Source organism: Papaver somniferum, chromosome 8, assembly GCF_003573695.1.
Source record: "Papaver somniferum cultivar HN1 chromosome 8, ASM357369v1, whole genome shotgun sequence".
In the NCBI taxonomy this organism is placed as follows: Eukaryota; Viridiplantae; Streptophyta; class Magnoliopsida; order Ranunculales; family Papaveraceae; genus Papaver; species Papaver somniferum.
Window position 1 is genome coordinate 161143523 of NC_039365.1, and position 22514 is coordinate 161166036.

Sequence of the window (22514 nt, forward strand, 5' to 3'; positions counted from 1 at the left end):
AGCTATACAGCTTATTCATCATTGCATCCACAAACTTCTTGTACACATGTATATGCACCTATACCCAGTTAGAGATAATTTTCAACAAAGTAAATCTAGGTGGAGACATCAGTGTAGCTCTATCAAAAAACTTATAACTTTTGTTGCAATTGATGAAGAACAGATTAAAGGAAGCTTCAGCTCCAAAAATAAATTATCTATTTCTGCATCTCATACTAGCTAATTGGTACTTGTCCACAGATATTCCAGCATAAATGTAATCATAAACATTGGATATTTATTATTTTTTTGATTGTTTTGAAAGTGGTAGTAAAAGTTCGTTGCTCGGACTTGTAAAGATTTAAAAATAAAAATATATAAAAAAAAATATTAACAATATGGTCAAGAGTACTGGGACTAATGATTCGGCCAATCTTCATAAAATATGGCTCAATGAATTATTCTCGACAATAATCGCTCAAAACATAAGTTATATGGACTCTTATTTTGCCAAAGTAGATTCTCAAAAAGTTGCTTGTAAATGTTAAGCATGGAACATCAAATCACCTAAGCTAAGCATGACCCATCTAATCAAATAACACACAATTTAATCAAATCATATTTCAATTAATTTTTAATGCAAAAGTCTTAAAAAGAATTAATTACATTACCCATGTATGAAGCTAGGTCTCCTCCATCGTCCCAGTGTTGGGTTTAGCTCATCATGATAAAAACACGCTCAAAATATTTATTTATTGCTCAATTGGTGTTTACAATGAAGAGAAAAGGAGAAAATGGTGTAAAACTGTAATCTGCGATCCACAGTAAGCGTCACAAATGAATGATAAAAGAGAAGTGCTAATGTCGCTGTGGTTCTAAGACCCACACCTACGACCCATGCCTGTGAGTCTTTCTCACTGTTGATAAACCACTGCCCTTGCGAGTCCGTTCTTCATGTTCATCACGAACAGCAGCAGCAGCAGAGAGAATTCGTGATTCTTCCTCTGCAGCTTCCTCTCTTCTCCTCCCAACTCTCGACACCCTCTATTCTAACCCAAGAGTTATATTTATACACCTTTGGACCAAGAATAACTTCTCATTAATCCAAAAAAATCTTCCCATTACTCGGCAGTGAATGAAAATATTCCCAAGAAATTTTCTTTCCATGCACGCGTCTAATGGATTGTTTTAACCTCTCCAAATCTTCATAGGATGTATTCAAATCAAACAGGATAACTTCTTACCCATTTGGTCACGTAACTTCCATATAAACAAGAAAATGCCGAGAATAACTCAACTTCCCTGTTTTCGCATCCCACGATTATCCAACCCAATCTAACTCGATTTGAACACCCATACCAGCTCTGTCTAGGCCCTAGGAACAAACCCAATCAATTTGGGTCGTTGAGTCTCCTTTAATCCCGTCCAAACTGCCAACCCTAAATCTGCCAGTTGATAACAATTTTTCCCGCCAATTTTGGTTTTTGAATTTGGGAAGAAGATGTCCTCCCCCCTAACCAGAACTGTGGTGCGAATAGCAGCTTCCTTGACCTGGGGGTGCCCCTTAGTAATTAGGTTACCCCTTATCCAAAAGCGAGAGTCCGAATAACACTTGTCCTCCGGGTGACAAAATCAACTTTTCGAGCCTAATTTTCCAAAAATGTTTATTTCCTAAAAATACATAAAAACACAATATTAGTACAAAAATAGAGTTCCAACAATACAGACATTGAGGACAAATTAGACACAAAAATGTGTCTATCAGATATAAAAACAACACCGTCAGTCTTATCCATAAATAATTGGTACTTACCTGAATTGGAGATTAGATATGATCAAATCCAAGTTTTAACTTTTGACACAATTTGTAACAGAAAAAATATACAAAAGAATTATGTATATAGCACTGAAATGAATAAGAAAGGTGAGAATACCCACACCAAGATACCCAGAAACCAGGTAAAATATGTTGATTTCGACAGAAACACCACTTGTTTTAGCACCAGATGTAAAAATTGCAGCAGACCCAATTATATCAACAAGAGATGCAGTTGCTCCACCCTGTAGGAAATTACCGAAGTTGTAAAGATCCATCATATCAAAAAAAAAACAACTTAATCTCAAAATTCAGAGTTAAAGAGGGTAAATTTCTCCAATTAAAAAACTTATAACTTTTCTTGCAATCGATAAAGAACTGATTAAAGCCAGCTTCAGCTCCGACAACAATTTATCTATTTGTGCATCTCATACTAATAAAAAAACTCTGTTCTGTAATCAATCTAAACTAAGTCAGTATATTTTTACAATCAACTACACATTTAGAATCCCCCACCATGTATAAAAAGTGAGTGCAAGCTCAACAACAGTGGGTAATATAATTCACAGGAGCCAGGTTTAATTCGTTGTTCCTGACAACCTAATATTCACATATTTTTATAGACTTCATTAAAATTAGAATGAAAGCATATACTATTGCGTTAGAAACTAGAGCAGACCTTATATCATTTATAAATTAAGGACAAAATAAATATGTCAAAGAGTCTCCTTAACGGTTACAAAAAATGATGCCAGAATACCATTTTCCAGAATTTCGGCATTATCTTGCTGTGTTTGCCAAACTATAATTTCGAAAATGAAGGACCAAATCAGGCTTAGTTCATCATTTTAGAAATCCCTAAACACCCTCTACAACTTCTTAGGAAAAAACAGAGGGTGGTTCAGATTCTAAATACTCCAAGATCACACAACAAAACCAGGCAGAAACCTTATTCATTTTAGTATTCAAACAAACCATAGATTGTCTATATGATGATCAACACCACTAAATAACAATCAACAAATCACCATAACCATTGTTCACAAATGAAACTGCACATTTTAGTTTGTTTGGATTAGGTGCTGCATAACAACAGGATTTTATAAATTTAGCCGATGCTGCACAACAACAGGATTTTACAAAGTTAGCTAAATCCTCTATAGTCCATGGTGATTTTCTATCAAAGCTCAGTAAGTTACATCTTATTCACTATTGCATCCACATCTATAAACTATTTGGACAAATAACTTTCAACACAGTAAATCTATATGGACATCTAACAAAAATGGCTTCACATCTAACAAAAATGTCTTCACATCTAACTTTCAACACAGTTCTACTAAACATGCAATTGATGAAGAACATGGCTTCACATCTAACAAAAATTTATCAATTTGTGCATCTCATAGTAATTAAGAAACTCAATTCTGTAGTAAATCTAAACTAATCCAACCCACATTAAAAAATCAGTTCTTTAATCAATCTAAACATTCAAAAAAAAAAACCTTTAATTTTTTCCCTACTCACCCAATTTCATATAACAAAACAAATTATCAATTCATTCCTAAGAAATAGGGAAGTCATAATCACTTACCTCGTCCAAGAAAAGGAAGAACCAACGAAAATTTTCTTCTCCAGAATCAACTCACAACCATCTTCTTCATCTTCATCGTTCACAATTTAGGTTAAATCGATCGACATGAATACCAGAATATACAACCTAGCTAAAATTGATCGGGTTTAAATTAAAACTCAGATGTTTTTTTTGTGAAACGACAAACTTTCAGAAAATTTTGCACTCTCAGAAGGTTTCAATGGCGGCACGCACGAAGAACAAAGGAGGAAGGGTTTTCTTAGTATGTGTTTGTCTGGACCAAATTCGATACAAAAGGGATTAAATTTGTCCAGGTCAACTTTACTGCTAAGTCATGGACTGTTGACTTGGTCTTGATGCATGTTTACTAACATTAAGAAAATGAAAAATAAAATAAAAATAAATTTTGATTTATAAAAATTAAATACAATTGTTAGTTTGTAAAAATGTTGGGAAAACTGTGACAAGAAAATTTCTAAGAGTGGTAAATTTGGGGTTGTTTTAGATGTGGTGAAAATTTTGGGTGGAATCATCATTTCTGATTAGAATTCTTGTTGTTTAGATAATTAACAACAATTTGTGACTAATAAAAGAATTTAATATTCCTAATTTTTATCACGAATACAAAATTTAATAACAGCTATAACCGTTGCAGGACTTATCACGGGCGTATCTGTGACTGAAAAATAAACTGTGACAGGTTACACTGTTACAAAATCCTGATTTTAGTGTAGTGGCAGCTGAACGTGTCTTAACTAATCTTTGTGTAGTTTGTCGAGGCACACGCAGTAGCAAAAACGTGTCTCATATGTTGTAATGTGCCGGAAATTATCGCCAGTTCTGTGATCACTGTGTTATAGTGGTGAAGTTATTGGGTTTTTAACTGCCGAATCCAATCTAGGATGGTTGTATATAATTGGTGCATAACGTGACGGGACTGAAATACGAATGCGATCATTTAACGTAAGCTTCTAATCCGTTTATGGAATATAACTTAATAGGCCGGTTGGCGGAACTTCTACAAATGGTTAAGTTTAGTTAGAGAGTGAGGTGGATGTTGGATTAGGACAAGGGAGTGGGGCCGGCCAAAGCATCAGATACTCACATGTACATGGTGCGTGACATGGTCAAGGTAATATTATATGCGCATGATTGTCATCTACTCATCGTCCATTGGATTTGGTCCTACTCAAGGAAGCGATTGATTTATGTGGCGCCAAAAGGTAGAGGAAAATTCTTTTCCATGTTGGGAACCCAACAGCTACACACTACACAGGGCAATGTGGAATCCAGAACAAGAGCGACTGTTTGCGAGCACCTAGATCATCTAGATGTCGTCTAGTGGCTTTCTATGCTCTTGATTATGATGCCGAAAGCAAAAACTCTTGGTTGATTGTGCATCCTGAAAACATTGTTGCCTTTGAGAGGAAGGAAGAACAGCGTATGCATAACTCCACGTAGTTTTGATGGTAAACAAAGAGGCAGAATCGCAGCTGTCATACCACGAGTTGGAAGAGAATTAGCAATGTTGTCAATTTGTTGCCACACAAAGATAAATTCTTTCCGAGGAACATATGGAGAAATTTAAACAATCAAGAGATTGTGTTTTCTTTTTGTTGGATAATTTTCTCTATACCATCTTTGTCATAGAGTCTCTCATTCACGGTCCAATCATGAATTTTCTTTCTCTTTATTCTTGAATAATTTTCCACCGTATTGAATTTGTCATAAGAGCTTTACTCACGTCCAAGTTCCTAGTATATCCCAAGTCCGTAACATATCTTTCGGCTTAAGAAAGTCTACGGATCCAACGAAGGAACCAGGAATTTATGTCCAGGGGGCTAAAGGTAAAAATTCATGAATTCCTAGGTTATTCATTCCAATTGCAATAAAAGTAAACGTAGTTAAATATCTGAAGTGAGCAACACTCATTGATTTTCCCTTCGAGCAAAGCGCGCGTTTGATCACATCTGTTCACCTTATACCTATTTCAAACAGCAACAATGATAAGTATTAGTCTAACGATGTATCCAAGTGAGAAAGCTATAGTTGACACTTCACTGAACCCAATAAGAGTCCCTAACCTTGGGCCTGAATTTGGGCTTCATTTCATGGACTCATCTTTAGGGTTTACTTGCTCTAGCAAGGAAGATCTATATACAGTCTCAAAGACCTCTTCTTCATTTGTCCTTCCGTCGTCTTTCTACATGATTAGATCTCTCCTTGATCCGTTCTCTCTACAACTGTAATGGGGTTTGATCCGTGGGAACTTCTATCTCGGCGAAGACTCAACGATTTTTCCTCTCAAAAGTAAGTAAATGTTGTGTTAATTTTTACCTCTCTTTGATTTAGATCAGATTACACTTAATTCAAAGTCTAAAAATACAAAGGAAATGTGGATTTCACATAATCAACTCGTTGGTTGTTCTTTCTGGTGCTTTGGGTTTGTATAATTACCTGGATGGAACTAGCTACACTGAATAAAAGGGAAATTTTTTTTTTCTTTTCTTTTTGCGAACATGGTTTCCATGTACCTTAATCAAGTTATATGGATTGCCTTCCAAATTTTTTTTTACTGCTACTGATCTTACTGGCAGTAAAAACGCAAAAAAGCTGCAAAAGATTATTTTTCGATCTCTTTGTATAGACTAGTAGTTAACATTACTACCAGACGCATCTCAAAATACCAATGAGGAAATGGAAAAGATAGTTGCGTTGAAGATCATCATGCAAATTGCTTCCCGCCATTCTCTCCAAATTCAAGCTCCTTGGTAACTGCCCACTGCGATAGAGTATAGTCGTTATAGATATCAATGGCTCATTCACTAGCAAAGATATCGAGCTCACAATCGATCTTAACATCATTAGTTGCCTAGCTTATTGACTGCACAAGAAGCAAAATGCATACTTTGATAACCAGGAGAACTAGATAAGAATATGGTAACTAGCCAGGCTTTAGAAAGGATGAGTTTCTTACCTGATTTTCAAACCTATACTGTTCTCCACTTCGGCGCAGAGAAAGAAATCTTGAACTTGGATTTTTGACCTAAGGAATAAGTGAGAGTAGGCTTTAACAATGATGGATTATGAGTTATAACGTTGGGGCAATCGGAAGATTCGAAGCAGTACAGGGTGAAAACATTTTTATTGTACTTGTTTTTCATAGCATTATTACTAGGGTCTTAGGGAGTAGGCAAATAGTTTTGGCCCACAGAATGTGGGCTGCAATTCGCAGGAAAATACTATTCACCATCCCCATTTATGGTTTTTCTGCTTCAACTATATCACCCCCGAGTGGATTTTCTTTATCTGAATCCACCGGTAAATCCAGTGACACATGACAAAATCAAACTAGAGATTAGTTTTTTGCAACAACAATTCACTAATCACACAAAACCTGGATCGTATTAGCAAACCATTATGGGATTCGTAGGATACGATAAAAAAAATTTATGCGAAAAATTACACACATTGATTTGGTTCGTTGCTGGCTCTACAGTTTAATATCAAAAATAACCGGACCCTTAAGATTTCTGGTCCCTGCTGCATTTGGCCCAGTTACACCAATTCAGAAGCACTCCCAATTTTATTTTTCCTAATTTGCCGTAAAATATTTAAACCAAGCTTTACTCGCTCGCACGCATTTAGATCATGGGTAATGTTAAACACGGTTTAAATGTACCTTAATCAAGTTTTATCCATTGAAGATTACAGCTACCGGTCTTCCTGGCAGTTGCAAACACAAAAAAGCTGAAAAAAATCGGTTATTTATATCTCTTTCTGTGTCTATATCTAGATTACATATAACTACCAGACGCATCTCAAAATACCAATGAGGAAACGGAAAACATAGTTACGTTGAAGATCACTGAGCAAATTGCTTCGTGCTATTCTCTCCGAATTCAAGTTCCTTGGTAACTGCCCACTGTGATATAATATAGTCGTGATAGACACTACTGGTTCATTCACTAGCATAGATATCAAGCTCACCATTGATCTTAACTTCATTAGTGTCCTGCTTATTGATTTTTAATAACACTGCAAGAGCACCAAAAAAACATGCACAAATTCTTTAATAGAAAATTAAATCCAAAGTACTAGAATGTGCACATAATCTATACTTACACCATATTGGTTAATTTTGATCTTGAGAGCTGGAGAACTAAAGAAGTGTACTAGCGGGCTAGCTTAGATTTTGGATGGATGCATGGATTATATACTAATGTGGGTAGGATTGGTTTGTAGAAATGGTGGGTGCTGTGAGGTTTGAATGAGCAGACAAATTTCTTACCTGATTTTCAAACCTACTGTTCTCCGCTTTGGTCATGTCATTTCTTTTCAAGAGAGATCTTATTGAACTTTGTGTTTCTTTTTGAGCTTAGGGATAAGTGAGAGTGGGCTTTAACAATGACGAATCATGAGTTATAAACATTGGGGCAATCGACACACTGGGTGAAAACAAGACGTGCATGCCACGAGTTTGATGCATGTCTTCTGGATTGCATGGTTTGTATCATATGTTTCCTTGTTGCATGTATGGTTGGCTATTTTCTGTTTTGTTGCAAGAGATAAATAATTCATTGGAGTTTGTGATCACTGGTTGTGATCACCAACCATTCAACATGCATGTCTGATTTTGTTGTGCATGTTTTTCATAGCTTTACTAGGGGTCCTTCGGAGTAGGCAAATAGTTTTGGAATTCACACAAATTACTGTTCACCATCCCCAAAATTAAATGGGTTTTGTGCTTCACCTATATCATCCCTTGGAGCAGGGGGGAGCCAGGAATTTTGAGATGGGATGCAAAATTTGCTAGGGGTGCAAAAAAAAAAAAAAAAATTAGGGGTGCAGATAAGTAAAAATAGGCTTGTATATAAAAATAAATAAAAATTCTACTTGGGCCTAAAATAGGCTTTGGTGCCAGCTGGGCAAGGGTTGCAATTGCACACCCATGCAATGGACTGGCTCTGTCCCTGCCTTGGAGTGCAACTGATTTTCGAAATTTCACATTTCCACAGATAACTTATGCAATAAAATTTACACAAGATATTTTCCACTGGCGATGAGCAACAGATGGTTGGATACAGATTTGGTATCCATTTAAATGTCGGATTTGAAATTTTCACACACGTCAAATCCATTATCCTTCGGATTTGACACTCGCGGATAAGCAGATTGGATTCAGATAGATGTGCGGATCTAAAACAGTTATAGACGAAAACGGATACATGTTGAACATAAATAAGATAACTTAGCTTGAAAACTTAGATTACTAAAATATTACTAAAATATTAGTAATTAACATAGTAAGAGTAACACAATGTCTTTCCAACAACCAAAACTATAATATTTATTGACATGAAAGCCTCCGATCAATCCAAAATTGATACTTTTGGAATATCATTGAGAATCTTCAATGCTTCTCAATAGGATACTATATATATATACTAGATCTTAACCCGTGCTGTAATGGCACGGGCGTTATATAAAATTCTAAATAGTTATTTTAGATTATTTACCGATAGTAGTGAAATTCTAGTTAAATCCTCCTGAATTTTTAAAAGAATCCCGAAAAACAGAGCATTCTGACGCTTGAATCAATAATACTTGACTGAAACCAAGTTTAAGCCATTTATGTTATGTCGAAAAAGTAACTCAACTCACCTATGAACTTCCATAATAGGTCACAAAAATTTAACACCATATAAATGAAAGGGGGTAGAAAGTGGCCGTGAAATTCACTTATAGACCCCTAATGACTTGATATCTAAATTGGATGTTGTAAACATGGTTCCATAAGACAATCCATTGAAACAGGAATTCAAAACGTAAGTGAATGCAATTCAAAATCCTAACATTTTTTCGCTATGCATACTACAATGGAATATATCGTGATTAATTAATGATTGATTAGTATTACATATTTATACTAATTGTCAAATGCAATTCAAAAGTACAAAAATCTAATACACTAAAAGGATCAATAACTGATCGCGCACAAATTGTTTAATTATATAATTTCTCATATGGAAAATATTGGTTTTGGAAATTAAAATTCACAATTATATGTCAAAAAAAATGGAAAGTTTTACGTGGAAGTAACTTTCTTTCTGTGGATATATGTTTTTGCATTGTAATCAAATCTTTATGATGCTATTAATGAATATAAAAATAGTGGAGAACATAGACACTTCATCATGATACTTCGCAAAGTAGAAATTTGGGAAAGAAAATCAAAGCATTTTACAATGGATTTACGCTAAATCAAAATATCAGTACCTGCACATAAGTTCCTTTTTTTAGTTATGTTGTTACTGGATTACCAAATCAATGTGGTGCTCACAAAAAATTCTTTTATTCTTAAAGGTTGATTCCTAAACTGAACCTATCCCTTTCGCATTTCAGATATTGCTTCTCTTATCCAACAAAATATATAACATTACTCATGAGTATGAAGTTGTTGTCTTTGCTTACTCATGGTTCCTGGATTAGAGTTATTCCCTTTTCTAAACCCATTTCTCCAACAAATAGTATGATCATACTTCGATGTAATGTACGAGAAATATGCATAAGAGATATTATATTTCTTAAGAATCATACAAAAACCTCAAGTGACTGAAATATATATATGAAAGGACTATGTTGGATGCGTGCTAAAGATCAAGACATCTTTTAATGGCATTGATGGTAATTAGTTGTGTCATACATTATTTTTTTTCCTTTACTTTTCATTCTTGTTTTTTGCGTTTTCCTAGGTGGACATAATTCAAAAGTCATTTCAAAATAGTGGAAAGGCCTATACGACACATATTGATTTACTAAACAAAAGGTAACAATAACTGAATGGGTTGATCATGAAAAAATCATTAGGTTATTACGAAGACCAATAAAATTGTTACCATTTAGATCCATATTAAATCCATTCGAGTCTTCTCAATACCCTGAAGAACCAATAAAATTGATATAATTGGAAGAGTCAATTTAGCTGTCAATGTTGAAAACAATCCTGGAGCACCGAATACTGAAATATAGCACATAGATATGTAAATAGAGAATTCAATATCAAAAACAAAAAATTGCAGTGCTTAAAACGCTTAAGTAACCAAATTGAAAAGTGAAAGAAAAAAAAACTCAGTGAAGTTTATATACTGTTATATTTTCTTCTCGACAAAGTAACTACGAAAAGGAAATATGCAACACTGTGGAACACAGACCTACTTTAATGTTAATTCTTATTCAGCGATGTCAGATACCCTTGCTAGATATCTGTGCGTGTGTGTACACACACGATGATTTTGTGAACACCAACCAATTGCTAAATTATAGTGTGTAACCAGAATAATCCTTTAAGTCTTTCTCTACGTCTCTATCAAGATGAAACCAAACTGATATTCCCATTAAAGTTTAAGCATGATAGAAAAGAAATATTGTTATTTAACAAATTCTCATATTTATAGACCAAAAAGTTCTGAATATATTGCAACCAAAAATCTAGCGTCATTCAATAGCCAAATTTTCATAATCTGGCAAATGAAAGACTACAAACACCCCTCAGTTTTTAACAATGATATTATTGTAATCAATTAGTCTATCTTTGGAAATACTCTCAGTTAAATACACAACAAATGAAATTCAATAAGATGATTGAACCCCTAAAATTCATACATGATGCAATGTAAAAAGAAAGTGTTTTCTTAAAAATTGTTATCTCAGAATAATTTGACTGGTCAGAGATATATGTTTAGGTGGAAGAAGATTGAAAGAACATGGATAGAAGACTGAGAAGAAATATGTTTTTGGAGTTTCTCTCTCTCTCCTTCCTATTTTTATTTCTGATTTTTGTTCATTCAAAACTGGGGAATTAGATTTTGTGTGCGAGAGATAGAATCAATTGTTCAGTTTTATGGGAAGATAGGTTTGTTATTTTCGACCTATCAATTTTCTCCATTTTGATTTTAACTTTTGAGGTGGGAAGAGGAAAATATCTAATGTATTATTTCTCAATTAAAGCGTTTATTCATCGAACCGACCATAAGACCGCTCTTTATCTTGCCTAACTTAGTCAAGCTTCATTTTGTAACACATAACAAATAAATAGGGAAAAAAGATGACCTAGCTAAGGTATTATTTGTGCCGTAACGACACAACTTAATAATAAGTAATTTTTTGTGACTTAATAATGCCATTTATCTGTAGATACATAACGTGAAATTCCAGTATTTTTTTTAATGTTCATATATTTTAACCAAATTTATTTTATTATTGGGAAGATCAACCACATTTTTAACTTTATGAAGTTATTCATTTTGTGGAAAAATGTAACTAACATAATCTGCTACAACAAACCACATGCTACCACTCTTTTCTCCACCACCAGCTCCGCCCACCTCTCGTAGGCTATTGGGCGTACTTTTAATTTTAATCACCAACATCATGTATAAAATTTAGAATGAACAAACTTTAGTCGTCAATTAAATTATTTCATTATATATTTTTCTTGCTATATTCTCTTTTATATTCTAATCGATTTTATTTTAACTGTAAAAACAAAGATTTATATGATTAGGTATTAAAGATAGCAAGGGTACTATTTGATACAACGGTCGCGATTACTGCTTATTATATGATCTGTTAATATCCCTGAAATTTTTGGTATCTGTCTTAGTCAATCGTGCTAAAAACAAACGATTACATCTTTTACAATACAATGTTATCCATGTTGTAAAAACACATAACTAATATCGTCGACTACTACTCACCTATATCCACCACCATAAAAACCACCCATTGCCACCATTTCTTCCACCAACACAAATGTTACCTCCTGCACCACTCGATCGCATCCATCACTCACTAACACCCGCCACCATCTCTACCGCCCCAACTTATTCCACTACCACAAATACTGTTTATTGATATAATTTTTATTATATATATTATTTATTAACTATTAATAAAATTTTCATTTATTAGATTAGTTAAGGGAAATAAAAAATTAATAAAACAATATATATTTATTATATTAAAATTTTTTTTTTAATTAAGGGAAATAAAAAAATTAATAAACCACTCATTATGAGCAATTAATGGGACAACACCAATTAATTAAACATTTATACTAATATTAAAGTTGAACAAACCACGGTCGTAGATTTATCTTTTCCCTAGACAAATCTGGACCACCACTTACACAGACTAAGTTATCCATCCAAACTGTGCTTCGTATTCTTGCTTATCTAGTAATTTTCTATAATAACTTTTATATATGTATTATACTAACATTATTCTAGGGGTTGGGTTTTCATTGGACTGGTGATGTTCTACCTGCGTTCAACCCATGAAAACGATCGGTTTCACAAATTCACCCGCGTCTAATCCGCCGAGAAAACGATTGGGTGTCCACCCGCCAAGATACGGATTGGTTTGAGTAAAATCTGTGAATTTGGGTGTTTTTGCTCGCCCCCACTTTTCACCATCCCGAGTTTTTAGAAGAATGGTTTTTTGGGGACCATTCTTTTTTTGTGGGGGACCATTGTTTTATTTTGGGTAAGACATTAGAAGTAAATCTAGGTCACCCCTTATCTAAATATTTATGTTAATATCAAAATTACCCGTTTTCATTAAGTTAGTGTAATGATTAGTTGTATCATTAGGTTAACATAATTAGTGATTAGTGCAAGATTAAATCAAAAAAAAAAGAATTAAACTAAATAATCAAATAAAAGATAGTTGTATCGTTAGATTAACTAAAATTACCCCTTAACATAATTAACTAGTTCGGTTGGGAAATGTTTTTTGTGATTTGCGAAATGACCGAACTAAAGTTCGGTTGGGAAATAGTTTTTGCAACTAATCGAACTTAGGGTTCAGTTGGGAAATTTTTTTTGCAACTAACCGAACTTAAGGTTTGGTTGGGAAATATTTTTTGCGACGTAACCGAACTATTAGGGTTCGGTTAGGAAGTATTTTTTGCAACTTAAACGAACTGATGTTCTGTTAGGAAATATTTTGCGAAATGACCGAACTAAAGTTCGGTTGGGAAATGGTTATTGCAAATAACTGAACTTAGGGTTCGGTTAGGAAATGTTTTTTTGCAACTTACCGAACTATTAAGCTTCGGTTGGGAAATATTTTTTGCGACTTAACCGAACTAAGGTTCGGTTAGCAATTATTTTTGCGAAATAGCCAAACTGTTCTTCATGTTCATCATTTCCATTAGGTTCGGTTATTTCGACAAAGTTTTTCACATAATTCCTAACTGAACTTTTCTCTGCAACTTCCATTTTCAACTCATTTTGATGGTTAATACTCGTTTTTCAATCGAACGAGGAACGTCAAAGAAAGAGAGAAGAAGAAGAGATTTTTTTTTTCAAAACTAAAAAATTTCGATTCCCCTTGTTTTTTGTTTTTTATTTTGATTTTGATTTTGGTTAATAGATTCATTTAGATTAGATACATATGATTAAATTTATATAGTTATTAAGTTAGTTTTGATTTAAATTAAAGTAAAGAGTAAATGTGTATTTACTTAATTTTAGGACAACCCTTATAAGTATAGGGAGGTTGGCCTAATAAGACCATGGTCCCCCCAAAAAAACTATGGTCCCTAAAACGAACGATTTTTTGGGGACCATGGTTTTTTTGTGGGGACCATTGTTTTATTTTGGGTAAGACATTAGAAGTAATCTAGGTCATCCATTATCTAGATAATTATATTAATACCTAAATTACCCTTCTAATTAATTTTGGATAATGATTAGTTAGTGTTAATAATAGTTAGTATAATGATTAAGTTAAAGATAATCAGTGACATTAAAAAATCAGATGGTTTTTTTTTAAAAGAAGTAGAATTATTGAGAGAGTAAAGTTAAAGAAGATGAAGAAGGAAAACATGAAAAACGATGGATTTTACCAACCACAATCGGAGGAAGCGTATTTGGGTACCCAGGTATGCTTCAAACTTAGATAATGTTGGTTGAATTGCTCCAAATTTTCAAAAAAATGCAAATTTTTGGAGTAGATTTGGACTTGTTCGGTTACCTTATGTGAAGAACAGGTTACCGAACTCATCTGAAAGTGTAGTTCGGTTAATTTTTCCAAATACGCAGGTTACCGAACTCGCTCTTTAATGGAGGTTTTTAGTCGTTCGGTTAACAAACATGTTACCGAACTTTTTTATAGGATTTACAGAGTCATGTTCGGTTGGTTCACAAACTTTAACGTAACAACATATCTAACCGAACTCCACATGTATGCAATTAGTGAAGAGTTCGGTTTGTCAAAAAAAATTGCGAACAAACCGAACATAATGGACAAGTTCGGTTAAATCATAACTCAACATAGTGGGAAAAATAACACAGTTCGGTTACATTGGATTTTTTTTCTTTTTGTAATATGGGTAGACTTCGGTTACTAGATAGTTTTAGAAATTTTTGAGAACCAACCCAACTCGCAGTTCGGTAACCTAATTTTAAATCCTGTTGAACCACACTATTCTTCGTGTTCTTCCTTTGAGGAAGTTCGGTTAAGAAACTAGGATTTTTGTGAAACGCGTCCTAACCGAACAAAGTGTAATTTCCATATGAACCCTATTTTGATGATATCTATCCAATTAAAAGTAATGGGGAAGAAGAGAAGAACATGAGAAAAGAATAATTTTCAATCGAACGAGGAACATCAAGGAAAGAGAGAAGAAGAAGAGAATAATTTATTTATTTTCAAAACTAAAAATTTTCGATTTTCTTCCTATTTTTGTTTTTGATTTTGATAATAGATGCATTTAGATTATATGTATATGATTAGATTTATATAGTTATTAAGTTAGTTTTAATTTAAAATTAAAGTAAAGGGTAAATATGTATTTACCTAATTTTAGGACACCCCTTATAAATATAGGAAGATTGGCCTAATAAGACCATGGTCCAAAAAAACCATGGTCCCTAAAAATTGGTTCTTTTAGAAGGTATTGGGCCATTTACATTCCCACTCTATCTTTCATATGCATGCTTGGATATTGTTTATTAGACACATTCACCATCGCGAATTTTCGCGAATTTTTAGAAGGTGTTGGCCCATTTACATCCCCACTTATATTTCATATGCATGCCTGGGTATTGTTTATTAGACACATCGCTAAGGATTATAATGCCCCTTAATTGAAGGGCATTATAATTGAAGGGCTTAGAGCAACCACAGTCATGACCAAATTTGGGGACTATACCCAAATTTGGTCCCAAATTCAGCCGCAGTGGTACTGACTAAAACCATATTTAGTCCAGTTAATTAGGGTTTGCGACCAAATGTGGTCGCCAACCCAGACTAAAATGATTAATAGTGGGACGGAAGTATAGTGGGCGTATGATTTCAGACGGAAGTATAGTGGACGCTCCACATCGGGCGTACGTATAAATAACGTATGATAATGGGGCGGATGTATATAGAGCGTTTGAGTTAGGCGTTATTATAAACACCGCCGGGCCATACGTAGATAAAACCTACGCCCCATAGCAGACGCAGTTATTAAAAACGCCTGGTTTGGACGCAGTTACTAAAAGCGCCTGCTCCGGGCGCATGTATTATGACCGTATGCGGGAGACGGACGTATTATTAACGTCTGTGTGAGACGCATGTTTTATGGGCGTATGAGTGAGACGCATGTTTTATGGGCGTATGAGTGAGGAGCATATATTACGACCGTATGGAGTGGGCGCATGTTTTAGAAGCGTCTGGGATGGGCGCATATATTAGGACCGTCTGGAGTGGGCGCATGTTTTACGAGCGTCTGGGACGGACGCTCGTATTATGAGCGTTTGTTCGGAGCGCATGTATTACGAGCGTCCGTTACCAGGCGCATGTATTACGTGCGCCAACGGTTATATTTTGGAATTCTGATTTTGGTTTTCTGATTTTCCGACCGTTTGATAGATTGCAACGGCTCTTTCGTATATCTATATATAGCATTTGACAAACTTATTTCTGCATAATCTTATCATTTATAATTTCTATTTCAAGAAATATAGAAATATGGCACCACGAGGTCCCAATTTTACAACAGAAGAAGATACAATGATATGTAGAATCCATTTAGCCATATCTCAAGATTCTGCTACCGGAACCGATCAACCAGAAAGAGTATTATGGAGTCGGATCAAAGATAAGTTGGAAGAAGCCCTGCCTTGTAAACCAAAACGTACTTGGACTTCTATCCAGAGTCGATTTCAGGGAATCAGTAGACAGGTTTCACTTTATTCTGCAAAAGTGTTGGAAGTTGATGGTGAATATCATAGCGGATGGAATGAAGTCTCGAGGGTAAGTAATCGTCAATTTTTGCACCCTTAATAATTATATACATGTAATTGGAACTGATGAGTATTGAAAATAATAACAGGTTGAAGAGATAAGAAAGCGATTCAAAGAAAGTAATGGTAACCAAAAATTTAAGCACGAAGAGTGCTACGAAATTCTAAAAGATAGTATCAAATATTCAGGACGGTCGACGTTTGTGTTTGATTCAGGCCAAGAAATGGAAGATTCTCAGAGTGGTGAGGAAAACGCTGATATTGAGGAAACAATTCCAGGCGAGTCCAGTGATGATCTAGATATTGGAGATATAGAGAACACACGTAAGCGTCAGTTGGGGAAGAAAGCATCGAAACAACTAAAGAAAACAGGGAGAGCAAAATCCAATGCCCAGGAGGAAATGCTAGAGGATATAATTAAGGAGCAGCAAAGTTTCAATGAACATTACAAAGCACAATCACTAATGAAGATGGGACAGAGACAAGCTGAGTTTGAAGCAATACAAGCTAAGTCTGCGGCAAAGTTTGCGGCGAAACAAGCTAGGCAAGAAAAACTCGATTTAAAGAAAGAAGCGGACGATGACTTGGCCATAATGTTGAAGGATGTCTCTACATTGGACACTGTAACAAGAGAGTACTTCGAACTTCGAAAGATGGAAATACTACAACGCAAAAGAAACCAATCTTAAAGCATGACCGAATTAGTTGAACCTTAATATTTATCATTAAAAAAAATTAGTGAGTTTTAGTCAATTTTAGTGAATTTTAATTTTTATATGATAAATAGTACATTAGTAAGCAACGTTACAACATATTTTCCGATGAAGAAATACGATACAACATATTTCCATCCCAACTTAATAATTATCTCCAAAATTTGACCATATGTGTTCGATTAAATCTTGACGCAAGCGAAAATGTGTTTCTTTATTGTGTATAGCATGACGCCGATGTGCAGCTCTCATTCTGGAAAGTTCCTCAGTACCTACCCTCGATATATTCACCGGTGCCGACCTGCTACGTGAGTCATATTCATGTGGCCAATCACCGGGAAGACGCTCATCCTCCACTATCATATTATGTAAAATAATAACCGTTTTCATTATATAGGCAAGCACATCCGGGTTCCACATTCGTGCAGGTTGTTTGACAATGGCAAATTGTTGTTGCAGTACACCAAATCCACGCTCTACATCTTTCCGTGCTCCCTCTTGCATCGATGAAAATTTATATTTTTCGGTGTATCTGGTTGTTTAATGGCCATCACAATAGTAGCAATCTGTGGATAAATGCCATCACCGAGATAATATCCCATATCATATGCATGCCCGTTTACTTCAAAGTTCACCGGTGGTGTTTTCCCGTTGATAAGTTTTCGAAAAATATAAGAACGATTCATTACATTAATATCATTGCAGGAGCCGGGCATACCAAAAAACGCATGCCAAAACCAGAGATCATGTGACACCACTGCCTCTAGCACAATACTTTCACTCCCTTTATACGCGGTGTATACTCCTGATTCTGCTGACGGACATCTATCCCATTTCCAATGCATACAATCCACGCTCCCCAGCATCCCAGGAAATCCCCTGTCTTTGTTTTCTTTCAGCAACAGTTCAACATCACCCGCAGTTGGTGAGCGTAAATATTCTTTCCCATATAATACCACAATCGTCTTGCAAAACCGACGGGTTGCTTCTAAAACGGTGGTTTCTCCAATGCGTAAATACTCATCTATTGCATCTGCTGCACATCCATAAGCTAACATTCGGATTGCTGCAGTTACTTTCTGATGAGGGGATAATCCAAGAATGCCACAAGCATCTCTTTTTTGAGCAAAATAAGGATTTCTAGACACCACATCTGCCAATATTCGGTTGAACAATTCTCGCCGCATTCTGAATCTCCTACGAAATATGTTAGCTGGGTAGGTGGGGTTGTCAGAAAAGTAGTCATTCCAGAGAAGTATATCTCCGGCTTCACGATTTCTTGGTATTTTTATACGAGTATGAGACCATGTCATACTTGTAATGGCAGTTCCCAAACTAACTGCTAGATTATTTCGGCTCAATGCAACCGCATCTTCATCTGATGAGTAAAAGCTGTTATCAGAGATCGCAGAAGAAGAAGTAGAAGAAAATTCGGAGTCCGACGAAGAAGAAGATTCAGCGTTATTGTCACAGTATTCCATTGGAATGTATAGTTTGAGAAGTGATTGGGAGAGTTCGAAGAAGAAGAATATTTGCAGTGTTGGTTTGTATTCACCGAGATATGTAGTATTGGTTTTATAGACACATGATAGACACTTATGGCATTGCAGATTGAAAATGCGAGTGAAAAGAATTGACACTGCAATTCCAATACTCAATCATGTCAACACTACCCAATCAAGCGGCGTGAATCCCATTTCACCAAAAGGGAAGTGAAAAGTATGCGTTGTATCCCACCAACGTTCAACAAGATAATCAATCACTGGGTGTGATGCTTCTCCTATTTCCATGGCTAATAAACGTCCCCATCCTGCCTTGTCGATAATGTATTTAATTTTTGGACTATGTTTTGTTATCTCCTTATAATAAACAATGACCGAAAAGAGTGAACCACGATGTTGGTACCTGAATTTTGGATCGCTTGAATATGTAATATCTGTAGAAGCGTGTTTGTCACTATCTTCCAGGCAATTGTAGTTATCTAGGGATACCACGGACGGTGTTGTTTCATCTTCGCTATCTTCATCGAACCCGGTATCTGGAACTTCCAAATCTCCAACATTAGGGTCTATTTCAGGCTCCATTGGACCTTTACCTTTGCGTTTCTTATTATTCATCTTTTTTCCTTGTGCAAATCTCGACGTTATTCTGCTCAACATCTGAGCACGATATAAATACAAGTTAGTAATTGTTTTTTCTGAGTTTACAGCATCCATAAGAAGTTCTATTCTATATTATAGAAGATCAAAATTTATAGTATAGAAGATCAAAAAAATTTACAGTAAAGATTATTTTTTATTTACTTACAGTATAGAAGATCAAAATTTTTTAAAGTAAATAAATACGAAAATTACATTAAACGAGTTTGAATCTCACTACATACACCGTCTATATCACAGAACTGTTTAAAATTTTGTATCTCCCCTTGTGTGAGCAACAACAATACATGTTTAATGAATTTGAGTGAACTACTACAGGTGATAAATTAGAATTATTGTATTCTATCAATCATGTTACAGTGTGTTATTTCGCTATTAGATGATGATGCGGAAGTATATAACTAATCAAACAAACAAACTAATCAAACAAACAGTAATCAAACAAACAGTAATCAAATAAACAGTACATAATCAAACAAACAGTAACCTCACGGTATTCTTAATGAAATCAACATGCAATCCACCGATTCCACCCAAACACAGCCTAATTAATCGTAACTTTAATCTTGAATCAAATTATCCAACCAAAAACAGATTACCCCAAAACAAACCATACCTTTAATCTTCAATCAAATTTGCCCGCACCCGATTAACGAATAAGATTAGTCGTTTCTTTCACAAGAACTCGTTTCTCCGCACCCAATCAAATGGCCGTCACATGAGATTTAGGTATTGCCCTAGATTTTTACTTAGGTTTCGTCGTTTTTTTTTCTTCTGTAAAAACGTAGGTTATGTAAAAAGAGGAGGAGAAGAGGATAAAAGAAGTATATATTCAGACGGTCTTTCCTAAAAGCGCCCCACACAAACGCTATTTCTGTGCACGCCCCATCGAAACGCATTTATTAACAACGTCCCAACTAGACGCACTTATTAACAACGTCTGGTTAAGACGCACTTATTAAAAACGTCCCAACCAGACGCCTCTTTCATGCACGCCCCACACAGACGCTTTTTCAATGCACGCCCCATTCAGACGCTACTTCTATAAACTCCCCAATCAAACGCATCTTGTATAAACGTCTCACCCAGACGCATAAGCCATTAACGTCCGAAACATACGCACTTTATATCTCCGTATGAATGGGACGCACTTTTAATCCCCGTCCCTGTAGACGCACTTTCCATCCCCGTCCCATATCCGGCGTTAATTATACCTACGCCTCAATCAAACGCGCATTATACCTACGTTTCACTCAAACGCATAATATAAAGCCGCCTAATCAACAAACGTGAATATAATTTCCGTCTGACATCGGGCGTGTGTATAAGTTACGCTTCACCAAATTTGGTGTTCTACCACTGCGCTTGAACACCCAGAATACCAAATTTTTTTGATTTTTGGTCTTACTTTTGGTATTTGGTCCGTCTCATGGCTGTGGTTGCTCTTAGCAATCAATGATATCACTCAATTTTTCATCTCAGGTGCATGCATTAGCTCCATCTTCGAAATGATAGACACAGTGACAGCTGGGAACGCAGTTCTGTACATAATTAATGAACTGTCGTGGGAAAATAGATCGAGAATACTTATCCCCATTCACCTTCTTCCAGAAATCATATATCTTATGTTTGATGTGTTCACAAGCTATGGTTTCTGAAAGGACAATTGATAAAAGACACCATGTAGGATTAGTAATTATAAAAGTACATCCGTTATTTTGATAATTGCTCCATCCAAAAACAACGTTAAGGCTCACCATCTCGATTTAGTCCATATATAACCGTACATCTATTGAAGCTGATCAACAGTTAATGCTCATTACAAATCGTAAAATTACTGATGTGCCATTCGTATTAGAACAAATGGAATGAGAAAATCGAGTTTTCGTTTCTTTCATCTCTTTTCAATCCATCTCTCTCAATCGGGAATAATGAAGAATTACTGATTTAATTAAGCAGAAGAATCTAAAAAGAATAGAAGACATCACAAAGACAGTAATGAAGAATTGAAGTTCATGTGTGAATCTAAGAAGAAGTCTTTCATTTTGTTCTTCAGTTTGGGAACTGTTCTATAGGTAATTATCATTTTCATTCAACTGATTAAAGTGAATCCTATCAATCGATAGTGTACATTACCATATTTAATACTTCTTTCATTAACATTTCTTGCTAGATTACCTTCTGGAATGAATTTGAGGTTCAAAGAGAAATTTTAGTTTTTTATTTTTTTGTACCAATTTAGGGTTTTTTCTGTATGAAATTAGAGCATGGGTTTGCTGTAATTTACATCGGATTATTAGCTTCAATTGAATCAATTGACTTGTTCTGGTTTGTAATTGTAAAGCTAGGGTTCCGCATGATGAAATTTAGGGGTTTTCCCATATCTGTTCTTAATGTCAAAAGTTCAAATTAATGAATGAATGGGTTTTGTTTCCAAATCTTCTCTTAATGAATATGATTCAGTTAATCAGTATTTTGTTGTTGAAATTTGCAAGCGTAATCCATCCTGTCGAAACTTGGGTTTAACTGGCTTTTTATTAGGTGAATTTATAAATTCCAACCATGATTTTTATTTTTATTTATTAACGGGTGTCTATATCTTCCAAATTGATTTCAATTTCATCAACTGGAACAATTTTTAGAGGTAACTTGTAAAACATCTTGTAAAGTAGGAAGATTTGCAATTGGCACCAAATCTGAATTTGGGATATACTTGATAGACCTGAAACCTAATATTTGGGCCTATTATGCTTAACATATTAAAGTTGTTGTGGAAGGGGAAGATAAATGCTTCGTGATTAGAAACAATGCATCGATTATGGCCATGGTTCTAAGCTGCAGACAGTTTCCAACTGAGAACAAGGTACCATGACAGTGGCTGATAAAGGCTCGGTGATTTGAAACAATCAGGAATATTTTGGACATTTGAAAGCCTAGCCAACTCAGTCAATTCTA

The 22514-nt window shown here is 35.1% G+C and overlaps 2 protein-coding genes and 2 long non-coding RNA genes across 6 annotated transcripts; 2 read left to right on the plus strand and 2 right to left on the minus strand.

Moving 5' to 3' along the window:
• Positions 1-5594: 5594 nt before the first annotated feature.
• LOC113301143 lies at positions 5595-7679 on the minus strand. 3 transcript variants are annotated; one of them, XR_003336048.1, is made up of 4 exons: positions 7515-7679; positions 7072-7427; positions 6367-6435; positions 5595-6171 (listed from the first exon to the last, which is right to left on the minus strand). It is a non-coding gene; the product is annotated as an uncharacterized LOC113301143 (long non-coding RNA). The 3 variants fall into 3 exon arrangements; XR_003336046.1 differs by having other exon boundaries at positions 5595-6273; XR_003336047.1 differs by lacking the exons at positions 5595-6171; positions 6367-6435 and having other exon boundaries at positions 6979-7427.
• Positions 7680-15614: 7935 nt separating this feature from the next.
• Positions 15615-17389, plus strand: LOC113301404. Its single transcript, XM_026550187.1, has 3 exons — positions 15615-15639; positions 16401-16697; positions 16777-17389. The coding sequence occupies exons 2-3, from the start codon at positions 16413-16415 to the stop codon at positions 17374-17376; spliced, it is 885 nt and encodes a 294-aa protein (XP_026405972.1). The 5' UTR covers positions 15615-15639; positions 16401-16412; the 3' UTR covers positions 17377-17389.
• A 155-nt stretch (positions 17390-17544) lies between these two features.
• LOC113306326 lies at positions 17545-18881 on the minus strand. Its single transcript, XM_026555277.1, has 2 exons — positions 18304-18881; positions 17545-17932 (listed from the first exon to the last, which is right to left on the minus strand). The coding sequence occupies exons 1-2, from the start codon at positions 18879-18881 to the stop codon at positions 17545-17547; spliced, it is 966 nt and encodes a 321-aa protein (XP_026411062.1).
• Positions 18882-21062: 2181 nt separating this feature from the next.
• Positions 21063-21976, plus strand: LOC113301606. Its single transcript, XR_003336387.1, has 2 exons — positions 21063-21634; positions 21733-21976. It is a non-coding gene; the product is annotated as an uncharacterized LOC113301606 (long non-coding RNA).
• The last annotated feature ends 538 nt before the right edge of the window (positions 21977-22514 follow it).